General features: G+C 35.3%; 1 protein-coding gene across 1 annotated transcript; it reads left to right on the plus strand.

Moving 5' to 3' along the window:
• The first annotated feature begins 353 nt into the window (after positions 1–353).
• erap1a (endoplasmic reticulum aminopeptidase 1a) lies at positions 354–14,307 on the plus strand. The gene is made up of 18 exons (XM_058789322.1): positions 354–1,285; positions 1,393–1,531; positions 2,346–2,480; positions 2,602–2,722; positions 3,213–3,367; positions 4,759–4,872; positions 4,966–5,097; positions 5,682–5,813; positions 7,315–7,398; positions 7,620–7,777; positions 8,390–8,478; positions 8,566–8,749; positions 10,368–10,524; positions 11,336–11,520; positions 11,607–11,768; positions 12,030–12,170; positions 12,305–12,386; positions 13,526–14,307. The coding sequence occupies exons 1-18, from the start codon at positions 798–800 to the stop codon at positions 13,673–13,675; spliced, it is 2,808 nt and encodes a 935-aa protein (XP_058645305.1). The 5' UTR covers positions 354–797; the 3' UTR covers positions 13,676–14,307.
• The last annotated feature ends 190 nt before the right edge of the window (positions 14,308–14,497 follow it).

Consider the following 14,497-nt stretch of genomic DNA (forward strand, 5'->3'; position numbering starts at 1 on the left):
TTATTACTATTAATTATATTATTATTATTATATTTGAATGATTAATATTATTATTAACATTGTGCTCATTTGGATAAATTACTAAATGTAAATGTCATTTTAGTTTCATCGTGTGTTTTTGAGCCACCGCGACAGACAGAGGCCGCTATTTCTTCCCAACTTTAAACATACGTATTTACAAACAGTACTGAGGCGAAGGCTTTTCTCATGAATAATAAATAAGGTCATTGCTGACGTTGCTCGGTGAACTTCGTGAATCGTCATGGCACGTAACCTAATTAATATTCAACAGCCAGTGTTTCGCGCTGAGATTGGCCAGCTACAGAGCCGTTGAACGTAAAAACGCCAAACGTCACTTTACGTAATTAATATTCATGAGAGGCAAGTTTTCATCACTGCGTTTAGAATTTCATCGCACACACATGCCTTTTATAAACAAATATAGTGTTTTACAGTTATATAAAACGTCGTGTGGTGTGCTGTTAGCGCCATGATGTAATAATACAATCTGAGAGCAAAAACGAGTCGCTTTACGCGACAGGAAATTTGATATTTTGAATGACAGCTGCGTACTTTCGCTTTCATTTAACTTTACGTTACTGATCGGATATCGTGCGGAGGTTCGTTCAAACCTTTTGTCGCCTAAAATCAATGAAACGTTCGATATAATATTGTACAATTTGTGGGGGGGTTTCCTTATGAGGTCAGTGCTCGTGTGACAATGATAACCATTTGACAAGCGCACATATTCAAAAGAAACAGTCAGAGAGCTGATACTAAACCTTCTGTTTTTCATCATGTTCTTCGCCCAGTCTTGGTGTTTATGCTGCCTTACATTTGCAGTTTTATTCTGTGGTCTTTTTGTTGGCAACCATGCAATGACCGTCAACACAGACACAAATGAGTTGCCTTTTCCCTGGGATAAGATAAGATTGCCAGAAACAGTGAAACCCCAGCGTTATGACCTCCTGATACACCCCAACTTGACCTCCCTGACCTTCACTGGAGTCGTCCGGATCCTCATAAAGGTAGAGCAGGACACCAGAGCCATCATCCTTCACAGCAAGAACCTGCAGATCTCCAAAGCTCAGCTCTTGGGCTCCAGACATGCTCATGATCTGCAAATCAGTGAGTTTGAAGCCTATGAACAGATAGCACTCTTTTCTGATGGCTTCACATTTGAGAAAGGAAACCATGTGGTGCATTTGGAGTTCTACGCCAACTTATCAGACAGTTTTCATGGCTTTTATAAAGGCATATATACCACAAACAGTGGAGAGGTCAGGTAAGACAACCACAACATTGGTGCTTGAGTTTTAACTCTAGATTAAGGTTTGACTGTATGTGAAGTGGCGTCAAACCCCTTCAAAATGATGATTTTTCTCCCTACAGGATGTTGGCATCCACTCAGTTTGAGGCGACACATGCTCGAGCTGCCTTCCCTTGTTTTGATGAACCTGCATTTAAAGCCAACTTTACCATTCGTGTGCGCCGAGAATCCAGGCATATTTCCATATCCAACATGCCCAAGGTACACATAATTAACCATTTTATTCTGTTAAATATCTGGGTTTGATCTTTATACTGCAGGTGAAATTGACCTGCATTCATCAGTGTAATTCAACAAAACCCACACTATGAGGAAGAAAAAAGGAAATCTTTAACATTAATGGCTCTCACACATTAAACATGAGAATATATGATTTTTAAAACTGTATTTAATAACATTTTCAAACATTATTTTTCACAAAACGTAAATTTTACAAATAGTATTGTAAAAAAAAAAAAAACATTTTCAACAGTGGGAAAGCACTTATTCTGTGTTCTTTTCTGAAGCTCAAACAGTAGAAGTATGATAATCACAACGCCAAGATCATGGGTTCGATTCCCAGCAAAATGAACTGATAAAAAATTCTGAATTTCTTCAGATAAAAGCATCTGCCGAATAAATAAATGTAAATATAAACACCCTTCTGACATACTGTAAAAAAATAAAAAAATACATTTTAAAAAATGATTCCGTGCAGCTGCCTTTAACCATGTAATAACAAGGCCAAATTGACCCAGAAACATCTAATTCATAATAGACGTTTTGTACACCCTTTCCACAACACATCAAAGTGTCAGAATTTTGAATGTATGTTTATTATCCTAAATGAGAAGTCACAAAATATCAATTAAAAAAGTATAGGTAACTCAATTGATCATAATAACAGTCAGTGTATATAAATTACACAATCTGCAATGTGATTCAATAACTTCAAACAGTATTTTCTCAGTATATATTTCTTTTACAGACCGTATCATGTAAATGTAAACTAACGCAAGGTTATTTCTTCCAATAGCTGAGAACTGTAGAAATGGCCGACGGGCTGCTCGAGGATCAGTTTGACACGACGGTGAAGATGAGCACCTACCTGGTGGCCTTCATCATCTCCGATTTCCAGTCCATCAGTAAAAAAAGCCAGCATGGAGTCGAGGCAAGTCGATAACATGACCAAAAGTATTATAAATACACTTTATAATACATCCCTACCTCATTACACTGTCCTGACTCTTTACACTGACCATTGACTCTTCCCAACCTGAATCCTGATATAGATATCAGTGTATACTGTACCCGAGAAGATCAGTCAGGCGGAATATGCTCTCAACACCGCCGTCACACTGCTGGACTTTTATGATGATTATTTTGACATCCCGTATCCACTTCCCAAACACGGTGAGTGTGAAAGTTCAGCAGTCACCATCTTTACTACTGTTGAACATGGCTGCATACTCCACTCGTGCATTCAAATCGTTTAATGCACAGCTAGCCGTTGATTATCCTGTTTATGCCATGGTCATTTCCCAGCATTCACATATTAAAGATGTTAATAATATTTGCGCTGCAATATTTGACCGGAACGATAGAAATGATGGTTATTTTCGTCTGTATTACAATTCAACTATAACTGTATGTTACTATGGTTACCAATGTTTATAGGAAGCGCATTAATATAGAACGTGATTAAACTGACCTGGAACTACCTGTGCAGTTCAACGAATTTAATCAACACCTGCCAGCCAATCAGAATCGAGTATTCAGACAGACCATGGCATAATATAGTATATTATATTACTATCTGCCATGAAATAATTGGAAACTGTAATCAGAATATTTCTTGGCTTTTTAGAACCTATTTCAGGCTATAACTATCTTTTACTTGCAGATCTTGCAGCGATCCCAGATTTCCAGTCAGGTGCTATGGAGAATTGGGGCCTGTCGACTTACAGAGAGTCCGGTTTGCTCTTTGACTCTGAGAAATCTTCTTCCTCGGACAAACTGGGAATCACCAAAGTCATTGCCCATGAACTAGCCCATCAGGTTGATATTTCTATTACTAATTCAATCTAAGTAATGAATAATGAACAGCCAGTCGGCTGGGGAGCACTGGGGGGTTATATGTTTTAAATAGGGCGGTCAAAAATCTAATTATTTACATAATGTGCCGATTAATTAATCAAATTAATCTCAAATTAATGAGATTAATTAATATGCACAACATGTGCCAATTAAAGATAAAGTTATTATTAAAGATAATAGTTATCATTGTGCTAATTTAGAAAAAAACACTGAATAGACATTGTAAAAAAAGTAGCTAAAATATAAGTAGCTTTAGAAAGAAATATTTTAATTCAACATACAAAAATACAAATAAATAGTGAAATATGAACTTATTTTAAATAGGAAAGGATACTCTAAATATAAAACTAAAAGCGCCTGTAGGTGGTGGCAAATCCCTGTCTTAATAAGTGAGTCATTCAATCATTCAGCCAATTGATTCATTCAAATGGCTGATCCATTCAGAAACAAAAGTGACTGCCTTTATGAATGGTTCACTGACTCATTGATTTAGTGATTTTTCATTGCTGAAATTACTGACAATGTGTCTAAAATGTAATTAATCACACCTTTACCTTATCTCCATTTTTAGGTCAAAACTTTTATGTAACCTGTTTTTGTCTTTTGCATTTCAGTGTTGCTGTTAATGTTATGGTTATTTTAGCAAATAGTTTGTTCCATAAATTCAGTTCAACAGCATTAAGTTGAAGAGGGTAAACTTTGTCACTCGATTGTTTTATATACATTTTATAAACACTGCCATTCAAAAGTTTGTGATAGGTAATTATTTTTACATTTTTTTTAAAGAAGTCTCATTAAAGCTACATCTACTTAATACTAAATACTAAAAAAAAACCAGTAATATTGAGAAATATTATTACAACTTTAAATATTGGTTAAATAATATTGTTCTATATTAATATAATTTAAAATGTAATTTATTTCTGTGATCAAAGCTGAATTTTTTTTAGCATCATTACTCCAGTCTTCAGTGTCACATGATCCTTTAGAAATCATTCTAATATGCTGATTTATTATCAATGTTGGAAACAGTTTTGCTGCTTAATATTTTTTTGTAACCTGTGATGGTTTTTCAGAATTCTTTGATGAATAAAAAATTAAAAAGCACAGCATTTATTAAAAATACACTTTTTGTCAATTTAACACATCCTTGATGAATAAAAGTATTAATTTCTTTTAAAAAAGAGAGAATTTCTTTTACTGACCCCAAACTTTTGAACAGTAGTGTATATTGTGACAAAAATGATGCGGTGAAGTAAAATGGTATTATTATAGAAAGAGAGCTAAATGATGCAGTATGGGACATGAAACTAGCACAGATATGTAGAAAGTCTGTTGAATCTGATTTACAGTGGTTTGGAAACCTGGTCACGATGCAGTGGTGGAATGACCTGTGGTTAAACGAGGGCTTTGCCAAATTCATGGAGTATGTGTCCGTCAACATCACCCACCCTGAGCTACAAGTGGTGAGACCAATTAATACAGCTAATAGTTGAGATTGTGATGACATGTAACTATAATTGGCATGACTGATCTGATTTCGAGGGCCTCTATTTTAGGATGATTATTTCCTGGAGAAGTGCTTCACTGCTATGTCAGTGGACTCTTTAACCTCCTCACACCCCATTTCCACTCCAGTGGAGAATCCTGCAGAGATCAGCGAGATGTTTGATGACGTTTCCTACCGGAAGGTACACAAGCAGTTTATATCTCTCTAGAATCCTTATAGTTGACATTGCCCTGATTAATACTGTGTTGCAGGACAGTTTGACCCACATTAGATTTTTAAATGATTTGCAACACTGGTTAAACTATTTATTTCTTATTGAAATTTGGTGACCTTTTCCCATTTTGGGTCATTATTGTGCATGCAAAGTGACCACACATAGATGTGTTTTGGAAATTGTATCTAGAAAACCTTTATTCTCCTGCCTTTTTTATGTCGGGTTCTCAAACCCTTATGAGGGTAAAGTTTCTAACATTTTCAATGCTGCAATAGACCAGTTTTTGACTGTGAAACTCAAATATATGAAGGTACAGCAAATTCTCCTTGGATGATTCAGAAGACATGTCTTTCATTTTTTATTTGAATATTTTAGTCTTTGACAAATTACAATTAAGTTTTTTTTGTTTTTTTTAGCAAATTTTTGGCAGTTGCATGGAAACCAATGGCAGTCAGTCATCTCCTACACAAATGGAGTACCCTTTTATTCTACACAAAAGAAGGGTTTATTTGTTTTAACATATCCACTGTTGTTCTTCACAAACTCTGAAGGGTGCGTGTATCCTGAACATGCTGAGGGATTTCCTGACGCCAGAGGCTTTCAAGTATGGTATTATACACTACCTGAAGACACACAGCTACCAGAACACAGTGAACGCTCACCTCTGGGAAAGTCTTACCAATGTAAGTTACCACAGTCGGTCCCTGTGCATGTTCTCCAGTCCTTGAAGTAATTTAAAGGGGTGGTTTACTGCTTTTTTTCTTTGCTTGATTGCGTTTATGGGGTGCAATATAACATGTCTTCGTGTTTTGTTTGTTAAAAAACGCCTTATTTTTCATATATTTCACCTTTATTGTAAGCCGATTTCTACTCTGTCATTTGAACGACCGGTTGACTTCCTGATTCTATAAACCACTCCCTCAGAAACAGGCAATGGGCTCAGATTGGTTAGTTGGGCCGGTGTGTTGTGATTGGCTAAACTGCGTACTGCACATTGTCCGGAAACTTCACGCCCATTACCTTCACGGGGCGACAGCTGCATGTGCTGCGGTCAAATGTAAATAATGGTGTCAATATTGCCGTATCAGTTTGAGCCAGAATCAGACCCAGAAAGCGGTAATGAAGAGAGTCAAGCAGAACTTCCGCAAGCACGGCTCTTACAAAACGTTTCTGAATGGAAGTTTGCTGTTGTGATTAAATTTAATTGTTTGAAGTTGTACACGTTTGTCTTATACACACAAAATAGCATCGAACTAACTGGCCACTATAACCAAACAGCGTTGGCTTGTGTTTACGTTCTTGATCAAATCGAAAAATTACGTCATAAAGTATACATGGAAAATACATTTACAAAATTAGTACATAATTACAAATTCGGGTCCAAAATGTTTGTACGCGTTTGTCATAGACACACGAAATAGCATTTAACTAACTGTCTACTAAAGCCAGCGTTGGCATTTGTTTACGTCCGTGATAAAACTAAAACATTACGTCTGAAATTATACATGCAAATACATTTAAAATTATGAAATCTTACTTACAGGTTGTGGCCCAACAACTGCTGCCTCTGGTTTTAAAGTTGGAACTGCTCCATGTTTTAGTAATAGTTTCTGTGTGAATCCGGCATTGAACTCTGAACTCTCTTGATTCTGGAAGCTGTCTTCCGTAAAATGCGCAGCACAGAGAGCTAAATTAGGATTGTAATTGTCAGGAACATAATCAAACATAAATTTTAACCATTGTTGACGAACTACAGCGTCCGTAGGAAGCCCGAACACAGACCTGACAGCTGGGTGAAAATAACACCGTTTCGACGGCATGGCTACAACTCTCCACTATAACTCTTCCTCTTCGACAAAGCCGCAGAACATGGCCTTGCCCCCTCTCTTGCGTGATCCGGAGGGAGGGGTTGATGCAGATTTATGGGTTTTTTACGTATGCAACCCGGGAAGTATCTCGTTGTAGTCCCATATGAGTCGTTTTTGTAGGCATTAAACTTCCTGATTTTTAAAAGACGATATCTCCGCTTACGTTGAACTTTCAGCGCAGCAACTTAGCAGATACTGTTCATGCACCAACAGCAACATTACACACTATTTAAAATGAAAAAAGTGAAATCACAGTAAACCACCCCTTTAATCGATTGCTCTAGACTAGAGATCAAATGCATTTCAATCTTTTCAGATCTGCTCTTCTGATGGATTGGATTCAGGGAGACTAAAACTTGATGGTTTCTGTTCCAAAAACAGGGCCGAATCTCCAGCCTCTGTGAGTGCTGCTATAAATCAAGCTACATTTAAATATAATATTTTAACTTTATGTGAATCTATTATAATATTTTATTGGTTTTTATTATTTCATTAAATGGTCTATATTTACAATAAGTTAAGCTCTTATATTTCTTCACTAAAAATGTGTCATCTTTATTAGAAATAAACCAAATAACTGATTAAGTGAATGTACTAAATGATAAAAACCTGTTCTCGCAGAAATGGTTCATGGAGGACAGTGTTGATGTTCGAGCCATTATGGACACCTGGACGCTGCAGGAGGGGTTTCCTTTAATCACTGTGGAGGTCAAAGGTCAAGAGGTCACCCTCAAACAGGAGCGCTTCCTTAGAGAAGCAAACTCTTCAAAGACTTCAAAGTGCGTGCTGGCTATGGAATACCAAACTACTGTTTAATGCGTATTATGCATACTATGCATTTTAAAAATAGTATGCGAAACAGTCTGCAAAAGTAAATGTGTCATACTCTATTATGCTTTTAAAATGGTATGTTATGGCATTCTGATCAAATAAGAAGATAATGAAAGAAAATTATATTACTTCTGTTTTATTTTTCACCTTGAAAAGGTCAAGTTCAGTGCATTTCATTGTGGCATACAAAAATAATTTAGTATTATTTGTATACTTTAGTATTGTTTAGTAATATTTTAAACTTTTTATATTTTCTTTTTTAGTTTAATTTATTAAATTAAATTATAGGTTAATTTATTGTAATTATTTAGGTTTAAGTTATTCATCTAATATTGATATTTTAATTTCAGATTTATTTCAGCCACCAAAAAAAATATTTTTAATAGTTTTAGATTTTGTTAACAATAACAACACTAGTTTTTATGAAAACAGATTGTTTGCCTGCAGAAATAGTAAATATAGTAAGCTAGTATGCTACTGTCAATATGGCATTAATGTTATTCACTCTAAGCAGTTATTGATTTTTTTTATATTTGTTGTTTGTATTTAATTTCTCACAGTACATCAAGCTTCCGCTGGCAGGTTCCTCTGACTTACATCACCAGTCACAGTAGTGCAGTGCAGCGTTTCTTGCTGAAAAGCGAAAAAGGTGTGTCTGAGCTATCAGATATTAAACCAAACCAACATATATATTATATACCTTCTGTTATACTGAAATCTGACTGTGTGTCTGCAGATGTGTTGTACCTGCCAGAGAAGGTGGACTGGATTAAATTTAACGTGGGCCTGCGGGGGTATTATATTGTACATTACGAGCTGGGAGGCTGGGACGCTTTGATTAACCAACTCCAGCAAAACCACAGTGTGTTTAGCAGCAACGACAGAGCCAGTCTGATCCATGACATCTTCCAGCTGGTCAGGTAAGGGAACTGAGCTGGTGATCCTTAAAGAAATAAAAATTTGTTGAAAATGTGCTCACCCTCAGGCCATGCAAGATGTAGATGATTTTGTTTCATCATGGGAACAGATTTGGAAAATTTAGCATCACTTGCTCACCAATGGATCATCTGCAGTGAATGGGTGCCGTCAGAATAAGAGTCCAAAGAGCTGATAAAAACATCACAATAATCCACAAGTAATCCACACCACTCCAGTCCATCAGTTAACATATCACGAAGTTAAAAGCTGTGTGTCTGTAAGAAACAAATCCATCATTAAGAAGTTTTAACATTTAACTGTCGCTACTGGCCAAAATACCCATAGTCCATAATCCATAATAACACATCCTCCAGTGAAAAAGTCCATCTGCTGCTGTCCTCTCACATCAAACTCTGTTTTAGACTGTTTTGGCTTGTAAACAGTGCTTCATCTGTACACATTTCTCTCCTGATTCAGACCACAAGACTTTTTCACTGGAAGAAGCGTTATTCTGGATTATGAACTCATATTTTAGCCAAAAGCAGTGGTTTACAATTAAAACATCTAGATGGATTTGTTTCTTACAAACGTGCAGCTTTTCACTTCTCAAGACATTAATTGATTAATTACTTGTGGATGATTGTAATGTTTTTATCAGCTGTTCATTCTGACGGCACCCATTCACTGCAGAGGATCCATTGTTGAGCAAGTGATGGAATGCTACATTTCTCCAAATCTGATGGAAAAACAAACTCATCTACAAAAACTCATTTAAATCAAGTGTCATTTATGGTAAAGAGAGATGCAGAAATACACTTTTCAAGTAAATCATTTGGCGAAAAGAAGTTTATGACATCATATATTTACTAAAAATCACTGAAACATCAGCCAATAAGTCAAGTCAAGTAAAGTCAAGTCAAGTTGAGCTTTATTGTCATTCCGCTACATGCGGGGCATACAGTGGAACGAAATGTCGTGCCTCACAGGACCACGGTGCTACATAAATACAGGCATACAGCAATGAAGTAAAACAATATAAACCTATACACAACTATCCTACTGATAGATTTTGACTATAAATATACTATATATAAAAAAAATTTTTTTTACCTATACATAAACTAAAAAATACAAACTATACGAGTGCTTCAGATAAATACTGTACATGTGCGAAGAGAAACATAGTGAGTCAGCAGCTGGCTGGGGAACAGTGCAGGATGATTTGTAGTGCATGAGCATGTAAACATACATATATTACTGAGTCTTTTGTGGGATTTGTATACACACAGCAGCGTGTGTGGAAAGTGACTAGTGCGCATAGAGGAGGAGAGTGTGCTACTACAGGTGGTTTGTACAGGCACACTCACCTGCGTGTAGCACACTTCGATTGCACAAAAAAAAAAGTTCCATAAGTTTCAGATGGTCCATGTTTCAGGAGGTAGGGGGTTTGTATGGGGGTTCAGAGAGGGGCTTCAAATATGAAGAAAAGCAAAAGATCCTGCAGCATTTGAGCACAAACAATACTTGATTTGATTTGATTTGACTTGATTTAAGTCTTGTTACTGTCATTGCAGACAGTTTATTTTTGCTCTTAATCAAATGTATTTGTCTTTCCTTCAGCATTGAGAAAATCGCACTGGACAAAGCTCTGAATCTGAGTTTGTACCTCAGTAAAGAGTCAGAGATCATGCCGGTGACGCAGGGCTTTAATGAGCTGGTGCCGCTTTACAAACTCATGGAGAAGAGAAACATGGAGGAACTGGAGAACCAGCTGAAGGTTGTGGTTGCAAACATGATTAAGTCTAGTTTAAAGATTATATGTGCAATAGTTACTTTCTAGTGTCTCAGTTTAGATAATACATTTAAAATCTTATGGTAACCTTTTCTTAAGTAGTTGGCCAGGGTCAGACAGCAACATCTGAATATTTATTATATTTATAAGGACCTGAGATTTCTGCAGTGCAAAAAACATAGATGAATCACAGAATCCAGTCAAAAATGGAAGTTACTTTATAATGTAGAATTTCTCAGAATTTGGCAAAATTTGGATCAAAAGAAGGGCTGTACAAGTAATCATTAATAAAAATTAACAGAACTAGTCAGATACACAACAGAAACTCAAAGGTCTTTACTACAACCTGACAAATAAAAGTCTGGTTTAATTTGAAGAAATTTTGACAAATATATTTCTATTGTACAGAAGACAGTTTATTAAAACAGTTTATCAATCCATGTTTTTTGCAGATACTTTGTTTGCCAAAAAATGAAATGATTAGAGATTAATTAAATTGTTAAAGTTTTATTGATTCATTTGATACCACCATCTTTATGAATTCAGTTTATTAAACATACTTTTTGATCAGTAAAAAATATTTAATTAAAAATATATATAGTATAAACAGAATCCAGAAAACATTCGTGAAATTTGTTGAAGTCGATTGATTAGACATCCATATTTATTATTAAAATTTAATTAAACTATTAAAGCAGAATTAAAATGGAAAACAGAATTTGGCAAAAAATGTAATGCATTTTGGGAAAAATAAAATATATTTAGACATGCTGTTGTTGATTTGCTGTTTTAACAGGGTCATTTAGTGAAGTTATTTAAGGCGCTGATTGACCGTCAGAGCTGGTCTGATGACGGGTCTGTGTCTGAGCGGATGCTCAGGAATTATCTGCTGTTGTTCTCCTGCATCCGCCGTTACCCGTCCTGTGTCAACACTGCCACTCAACTCTTCCAGCAGTGGACAGAATCCGATGGCAAAATGTGGTAAGAGTTCATTTGATTCATGTAGCATCCACATTATGCATACTGCGTACTATTTTCATTCATCCAAACGTGTGTTGTTTGCTTCAGGCTCCCACTGACATCAGTTTGGTGGTCTACACTGAAGGGGCGCGTTCAGACGAAGGCTGGGACTTCCTGTTGGAGAAATACAAGCGATCCGTCTCGCCATCAGAGAAGTGGATGATTAAAGCCGCCCTCTCGTACAGTCCATTAGCTCACAAGCTTCAGTGGTGAGTCTGGATTCATGAAACTGCTGAGGCGTCACATGACATTTTCATAGTTCACCCAAACCTGACATGGCTGATGGCGTGTGAATCATTAAGGAAGGTCAAACTCTTTGGCGTATTTATCCGAAAAGATCTTCTCTTGAAAGTCATTAAAATGCAAAAGCATGATTCATTTCTCACCTTTTCAATCCTGCGTGTCAGTAATAAAGATCGTGAGTCATTAAACCTGCTTTATGATGTGTTTTTCTTTCTCGTTCTGTCTAGGCTTATGGAAAGAGGCATTGAAGGAGAGATAATAAAAATTCAAGACCTGCCGTCGCTGATCATCAGTGTCAGTAAAAACCCAAAAGGTTTCAAACTCGCCTGGGACTTCTTGAAAACCAACTGGGGGAAACTTGTGAAAAAGTGTGTAGCAAGCTTTCATATCTACCTGAAGACCTTGTTATATGTCAAATAAAATCACATTCTTGTTTTATGGTGCTTATGACACATTGTAGCATGTTAGATTGTGAATATTAAAATGCAAATCCTCCTTTTAGGTTTGATCTCGGTTCATCTGCGATATCTCGCCTGACGGTTGGAGTGACCGATCAGTATTCCACCAGAGAAATGCTCGATGAGGTATTTAGATTGATTCTTTTTAAAAAGTATGAATGCAAACATTAGTTAACATGAATATTGAACTATACTTCTACAGCATTTATCAATATTAGTCAATGTTAATGTTATTAGGTAGCATTAGTTAATCCATTTTAAATTAACATATGGAAGCTTTTTTTTGCCACAGGATAATAATGTAAATGTGACTTTTTTTTCTTACAATTCATGCTATTCTTAGTTTATATCTCACAATTCTATTTTCCATTCTTTTTTTTTTTTTTGCAATTATGAGTTTATATCTCACACTTTTTCTCAAAATTGCAAGATATAAACTAGTGCTGTCAAACGATTAATCACATCCAAAATAAAAAAATTAGTTTACATAATATGAGTATGTACTGTGTATATTTATTATGTATTAATAAATACAAAGACATGCATGTATATATTTAAGAAAAATTTTATGTTTATGTATTAAATATATTTATATATAATATAAATATATAAATGTATATACGTGTAAATATTTTCAAAATATATACTGTATGTGTGTATGTTTATATATACATAATAAATAAACTAAGTGCACACATATATTATGTAAACAAAACTTTATTTTGGATGCGATTCATCGTTTGACAGCACTAATATAAACACAATTCAGCAAATAAAAGTCTTAATTGAGATATAAACTCAAAATTCTGAGAAAAAAGTTAAAATTAACTTTTTTATTTTTTTATTCCATGTCATAAACAAGCCTCCATACTAATATGCTCAAACAATTAACAATTATATTTTTACTAACATTAACGAAGATTAATAAATGCTTTAAAAATATATTGCTCATTCTTAGTTCAGGTTAGTTCAATGCATTTACTAATGTTAACAATATTTAAAATTTTCCCCAGTACTTAATGAATGAATTTGAGAAATATTTATATTTATAGTATCTTTTGAGAAATATCACACACACCTTCACACTTCTACATTACAGTTGTTTAAGCTGTCAACATACTGAGGTCACATGACTTTACATGAATCATGGGTGATAGATCATTTCTGGTTAATGGCATATGTAAATGAAAGCATTGCATTTGCACTGATTGGAGTCAGTAGAAATCTAAAAACACTGTGGTTGGTGGCTTGTGTTGTTCCTGTAGGTTCAGTCATTCTTCGGGTCACTAGAGCAGGATCAGGGCTCCGGGCTCCGCAGCGTTCAACAGGCCCTGCAGAGAATCCAGCAGAACATCCGCTGGATGGACAGGAACGTCCCACTACTGAAAGCCTGGCTGGACAGAAACAGTCTATGATTGAGTCCTGACAAACTCTAGAGACGCTTGAAAGTGTGTTTAACAGGGTGTGGAGCTCAAGGTTGCACCTAGTTTCACCTTGGGTACGGCAATTTACAAGGGCCATTAACACTGGAAGAAACCAGCACTGATATCATACAGAACATCAACATTTTTGAAATGGCTGCAACAAAAGAAGTGTTTAAATAAGTTTCAAAATATTAATGCTACATATCAACTCAATGAAACCAGCGATGCACTGAAATGAGTTTTTACGGAAACATGAAAACCAAATATGTGTTTGAATAAGTGTTCATTTAGGCAAGAAAAAACCTAAACCAAAAGAAATGTTATTTAATAATCAAGGCAGTTTTTTTTATATCAGCCTCTTAATGATATAATTATGTTTCTATTCCAATTTGTTGTTGAAATATAAGTGTGGCTGTAATAACTGACAATGTTTCAATAAATGACAGATTTATTCAAACATACATCAAATAATAAAGATAACAGGTTAAGTAAAAAATATACTGAACATGTAATATAGTTCATATATTTAGCAAAATGCTCCTCTCTAGAGTTTTTTCTAGTTGTAATGGTTGGTAGTTGGGCTGTTTTAAAAAATTAAAGACAGTAAATTAATTACAAAACAACTTTTTGATTTATTTGCATCCTACATATGTGCATTTCAAAATGCCTGGAAAGCAAAAATTGCATAACAAAAGTGGGGGGGGGGGGGTAAAAATTATACATGGTCATGAAATCTGATGAAAAATAGCATTTGGGTTAAGAATCACAAAATATGAATAGATAAATAATGATAAAATTATTTTTAGGTGAACT

This window comes from Onychostoma macrolepis, chromosome 10 (assembly GCF_012432095.1).
Source record: "Onychostoma macrolepis isolate SWU-2019 chromosome 10, ASM1243209v1, whole genome shotgun sequence".
NCBI classification, from domain to species: Eukaryota; Metazoa; Chordata; class Actinopteri; order Cypriniformes; family Cyprinidae; genus Onychostoma; species Onychostoma macrolepis.

Excerpts from the sequence above, each read along its gene's own strand:
- erap1a (XM_058789322.1), top strand. The coding sequence starts at position 798 with ATGTTCTTCGCCCAGTCTTGGTGTTTATGCTGCCTTACATTTGCAGTT. Across the intron at positions 1,532-2,345 it reads CCATATCCAACATGCCCAAG|CTGAGAACTGTAGAAATGGC; the intron begins GTACACATAATT and ends TTCTTCCAATAG. Across the intron at positions 2,481-2,601 it reads AAAGCCAGCATGGAGTCGAG|ATATCAGTGTATACTGTACC; the intron begins GCAAGTCGATAA and ends ATCCTGATATAG.